Consider the following 5743-nt stretch of genomic DNA (forward strand, 5'->3'; position numbering starts at 1 on the left):
CTCAGCTTTCTACTTCTCCAACAGTTACACACACTTCATCACGTTTACACACACAAGTTAACCAAACAATACATACAACTTGACTTACACCCCCCATGTGACCGGTTCAAAATTGTAGGGCAAGGTCGCGACTTTAGGACGTCTCCCAAGCCTTTGCATTAGCTCCTACAACTTTTACCCCGGGTTCATTTTAATTGACTCCCTATGTTCATTAGGTTCATTGGTTACAGGTTTCAGGATCGTCGCCCTGATACCATTTGTAACACCCCCATACTCCAAGTGCCTTACCAGGACCACTCAGGTATGAAGGTATTACCATCTCGGTTACCCGAGGCAATGATAATCAAACAAACAATAAAGAAACAACGTTTAAATAGAAATACTTAGTTAAAGGTTACAATCTCAAAACCAAAACCAAAAGTATAATACATGAGCTCAAACTGACTGTTTACTGTTCTAACTGAAATGTAAAGAAACTACTATGCTACAGCGGAAGACTTCTATCATCATATCGTGGCAATCCCAGCTATCCCAGTACTCATCTCATACCTGCTCAATATCTGCTCACAATCCCCGAATGGATCACCGCAGGTTTACAAAACAACAAACGGGGTCGGTACTAATCACACAACTCAATATATATCAACAATAAGATAAACAGATAGCTTAACTGTCACACACACACAATCATGCCAATTCCAATCATCTCAATCGCCGATCGTCCCACGGACCACCATTTCCCGCGATGGGGGACCGCGCAGCGTACCCACCAAATCCCCGCTCTTCATAATGAGCGATAACCCTGTCCATTAATGTGCACATCCCTTCTGTGGCGGGTTCCACAGAAGGAGAAACTAGGGCGTGAAGCCACTCCCGCAAGTGACCCCACTCAGCCGAGGACACGCCTCAAGAACCAGAAACCACAATCACAATCACAATCACAACCGTCACGAAACAATTACTATATCAAACAATCAATCTCAACACATCAACAATCATCCCATTATGGGATTAATACTGAGTAGGAAATCCTACCTGGAAAGCACACTATCAGACGGTCTCTACTGCGGTATTCAAAAAGCTTCCTCTACGAAACCTCCTCCTATCATACAACATGCAAATGCTACCAAATCACATACTACTCAAAAACCCCCAAATCCCTATATTAGGGTTTAACCAAAACAAAGGAAAGACAACAAAAAGGGTACTTAGATCTTACCCTCGACGCAAGGATCTCAACGGTATAATCAACGATGAGAACTGACCTTCTAAACTCCGGGATTTGCTAACGATGCGATTAGGATTAAGAACGTACTTGCTTTCTCTCTTTATCAGTAAATTAGGTTTTGCAAAAGTGTTTAGAATAGTGACGACGAAGGTTATATATCTTAATCGCATAATTAACAAAACCCGAGAAAAACTCCCCGAGAACCGGCTACTCGATCGAGTACCCAAGGTACTCGATCGAGTACCCCCTTACTCGATCGAGTATCCTAGTTACTCGATCGAGTACCCAACAGGTGAGAAACTTTTCTAAAACCCAACTTACCCTTACTCGACAGAGTAAGGCCTACTCGATAGAGTACCCAAAAACTCATAAATACGGAGTATTACACTTTCCCTATCAATTCCTGCAAATCAGCTACTCTTTTCTGCATCACTGATGTAGATTTCTCAATATCACTATACTTCTCCCTATTCAAGGCTTTCAGAGAAGGCTTCAGGAGCTTCAAATTTTTTGCCAGCCTGAACATTGGGGATCCAGGAATACCTTGACTCCAACACCTTCTAATAATAGGCTAAAAGTCCTTGGCATTTCCCCGCATATTATAATACTTGAAGCTTCTAATTTGCTGGACCTGAGTAGAGCTATTAAGCAAGCAGGGAGTATGATCAAATATACCATCAGGTAGGAAATTCGCATATAATTCTGGAAATTTATCACTCCAAGCTTTATTGATCATAAACCTATCAAGCCTACTGTAAATCCTATCAACATACTGCTGCTTATTATTCCAGGTGAACAATGAGCCTGTAGCAGGAATGTCCACTACTTCACAATCTGCAACACATGCTCTACATGGTTCAATCTCTGCATTAGGAGTATTACCTCCTACTCTCTCAGAAGCTGACAACACACAATTGAAGTCACCTGCCATAGCCCAAGGGCCATCCACTTGACCAGTAAACCTCCATAGATGATCCCATAGAGGGGTCCTATCTTGAATACCATTAAATGCATATATCATGGTTAAGAAGAAAACACTCCTACTAACCAATGCTTCAAACTTCATATGGATGAATTGAGCATTGTATTCAACAAACTGAATTCTAAAAATCTTAGGGTCCCAAAGAATCCAGATTCTCCCATTATTGTGGTACCCATTATTTGTAGAAATGCACCAATTATTAAAAACATTTACAGTTCTAATGAAAGACTTGCTTTTTATTTTTGTTTCTAACAAACCAAATAGCCCTACTCCCTTATTTTGCAAGAAAAAATTAATGAACTTTTGCTTATTTACCCTATTCATTCCTCTCACATTCCAAAATCCTATTCTATCCATTAAGTATAGGAGGAGAATGAATATGACCATTACCAGTTTCAACACTATTCAATTTTGAAGGAGAAGTCAATATTTCTTTAAAGGAATGAGCTCCAAAGGAATCACCACTATATCCACTCATGTCTTCTTCCTGCCTATGCATTCTAACTAATCTTTTACGTGGCGTCACCATCCCAGTCACCACCTGAGGCTTTGGATTGTTCAGAATCATAGAGCCCTCATGTGGTTGAACCCCAACAGTTTGTTTTACTCTCCATACCTGTTTGACTGGTTTTTTGGCAACATAGTCCTGGTTTCCTTTCCTACAGTGCTCCATCTCATGCCCCATGCCCTGGCATTTCTTACACTTAACAGGTCTCCACTCATACTCAATATCAACCCTTATGATGTGACCTTTTTCATCTTTAAAAGAAATCTGAGGAGGCAACTCTTGGTCCACCATAAGTTCTACCATTACACGAGCATACCCCAGCCTTGTCCTCTCCTTAGTTGCAGCATCACTTTTAATGAATTTCCCAATTAAACCTGCAATTTTAGGTAACCCCTTCCCCCAAAACTTCAGAGGGAGTTTATGGATTTGAACCCAAGCAGGAACAGATTTCTCATCATCCTTAGTCATCTCCATATTCCTAGTCCATGGCTTAACAATCAATGGTTTATTGTCAAAAAGATAATGCCCTGAACTCATGACTTTGTCATTCTTTTCCATCGTTTTAAACCTAACAAGAAATATACCATTGGGCATGAACGAAATTTTATCAATATTGAATTTCGTCCATATTCGTCTTATAAAGCCTTCTACCACCTCCCACGGCGGATTTGCCCCCAGAATAAAGCAAACAACCGCCTGACTCCAGTATTCAATTTCCTCTTCAACATCCTCCAATTGTAACTGTAACATGCCATCAGACTCTGTTTTTGGTTCTTCTTCGATAACAGGAGGGCTCTGTTCTGTTGTCTTCTGAACCACTTCCTCCTCTTCCTCATTTTCAATTTCATCGTCATCACATTGTTCTTCCTCTTCATCAGTTTCAATCACAATTTCTGGGATGCTATTAATCTCATGAATAACTTTTGTTTTACGTTCCTCCTCGACATCAGGCCCTGCACTAATTTCATTATCAACCGAGTTTTCCATATTTTCCTGATTTGGTTCTTCTATTGACAAAGACTTTGCCCCTGGTACACTCCTTCCACGTAGCATCATCTCCCTTCGTCTTTGCAGATTGGATTTCCTAGCCATAGGCTCGAAAATCGAAGGCGGCTTCTCTCTCTAGTTCTCAATCGTTTCTCTCTCTAGGTTTTTTTGTTTTTGTAAGATGTTTATAATCACTTTTCTTCTACTTATCTCTTCATTTCTTGTCCATTTGATTCATATACACCACAAAGTAAAGATATGAGAATTGTTGAAAAATCTGTAACTTCTCCTTACTCTTCTCTTTTAATTTATGTTATTTCTTGCACCCTTAAATCTCTTTTCTTTTAATTCATTTTCATGAATAGCTAATTTTCATGCTAGGATTAGGGAATCTATAGCATAGATGGACTAATATGTTATAGATCCGGAATTGGTATTAGTAGAGTTGCCTCATAGTTGTTTTAATTGTTACATCTAGCGAATCGACCGGCCGGAGACAAGCTAGATAACTTGGGAATTTCTGACCTAGATGGAAAGATTGGAAGGGAATAGACCTAATTATGAACAATAGACTACCCTAGTGGACCGAAAGGACCTAGAGTTATTTAGGCATTAGATTACTCTAATGAGGGCGAAAGTTAAGTTAGAAGTAATCTAGGGCGAATAGAGACCGAAAGGAGATATTCACTGCCCTTCTATGAGTACCCAGACCGGACCTTAGCTATTATAAACCGTCATAGCTGTAGTGACCCGAAATCCTAGTATCTTTCTCTATTTTTACTCTGCTCTTATTTTCTCGTACTCGTACTCTTCCTCTCTTTGCTTAAGATTAGTTTTAGATTAATTACAATCAATCAACCCCCGTTACTCAGAGACTAGAATTAGACAGATAAATCTTATTTTGCCTCCCTGTGGAGATCGACCCTACTTACCACTAGCCTCTGTTAGTTGTACTTAGGTTTATTTATGATACTGCGACGACCGTATCAACCGGTTTGGACGAGAACCTCATTAGCGCTTTTGTAGAGAGGTGGCAGCCCGACACCAACACTATCTTGTTGCATAATGTTGAGAAGATCCTTGGGATACGGGTGGATGGCATGAGGGTTATGGAGGAGGGTCATACGAGGGAGGAGATCGGTATGAAGGGATGGTGGCTGCTTTTTTTGGATTGCCTCCGAAAGAGGTGAAACCACCGTTGTACAAGGGTGGTGAAGTGACGGTTAAGAGGTTGATAGAGCTTGCGGAGATGGGTAACAAGCATGACTCGCTGAGGGCTTACATGATGTTGTTGGTAGGGCAAACTTTGTTTACGGACAAGTCTAGTGATAGGGTTATTGCCCGTATATTACCGTTGTTTGATCAGTTGAGTGATATCGGCACATATGCTTGGGGGGCCGCGATATTGGCCTACTTGTATCGATAGTTGGGGATGGCTTCGCGTAGGGAGGGTCAGGGTGTTAGCGGTTGTCTACCGTTACTTCAGGCTTGGATATATGAGTACTTTCCCATGTTCCGACAACACTCCGGATATTATGTCGAGGGGAGACCACTTGTCGAGGCTTGGTAAGGGCTTCCTAAGTTTAGGGGAGATGTTCGGTTGTTAGAGCAGCACAGGCAGAGGTTGGACGGGCTTAGGGCGGAGCAAGTGACGTGGCTCCCTTATGGTGTTAGTCCTCACAGGGCTTACAGTATTTCGCTCTACTCGGGGTTGATTAGGTTTTTGGATATAGTAGAGCCCTACCAGCTTGATAGGTGTCTCCGTCAGTACGTGTATGTTCCGGTTATCCCGAACTCTTTGTGGTTCCCGACTGTTGACTATCGTCCGGCTAAGCCGGCCTTGGGTTATAAGCTGTCTTATGAAGATTCTCCTGATTTGGAGTGGGGTTTGAGTGATGTCGAGATAGTTTTGAAAGAGCGGTTTGACCGGGCTTTCATGCCTTTTCAGAGTGATACGCAATACATGTCTTGGTATAGGAAGATTTCTCACCCACATTTCTACCCCCGTGCACGCCGTACTCAGTTTCGCTCTATCCCT

At 41.7% G+C, this 5743-nt stretch overlaps 1 protein-coding gene across 1 annotated transcript; it reads right to left on the bottom strand.

Moving 5' to 3' along the window:
• Window positions 1–1610: 1610 nt before the first annotated feature.
• On the bottom strand, window positions 1611–2249 carry LOC141628029 (uncharacterized). Its single transcript, XM_074441218.1, has 2 exons — window positions 1837–2249; window positions 1611–1746 (listed from the first exon to the last, which is right to left on the bottom strand). The coding sequence occupies exons 1-2, from the start codon at window positions 2247–2249 to the stop codon at window positions 1611–1613; spliced, it is 549 nt and encodes a 182-aa protein (XP_074297319.1).
• Between the last annotated feature and the right edge of the window lie 3494 nt (window positions 2250–5743).

Source organism: Silene latifolia, chromosome Y, assembly GCF_048544455.1.
Source record: "Silene latifolia isolate original U9 population chromosome Y, ASM4854445v1, whole genome shotgun sequence".
NCBI classification, from domain to species: Eukaryota; Viridiplantae; Streptophyta; class Magnoliopsida; order Caryophyllales; family Caryophyllaceae; genus Silene; species Silene latifolia.

Coding starts and splice junctions, on each gene's coding strand:
- LOC141628029 (XM_074441218.1), bottom strand. CDS start 2,249: ATGATATATGCATTTAATGGTATTCAAGATAGGACCCCTCTATGGGAT. Junction 1,747..1,836: donor CAGCAAATTAGAAGCTTCAA/GTATTATAATAT, acceptor CCCAATGTTCAG/GCTGGCAAAAAATTTGAAGC.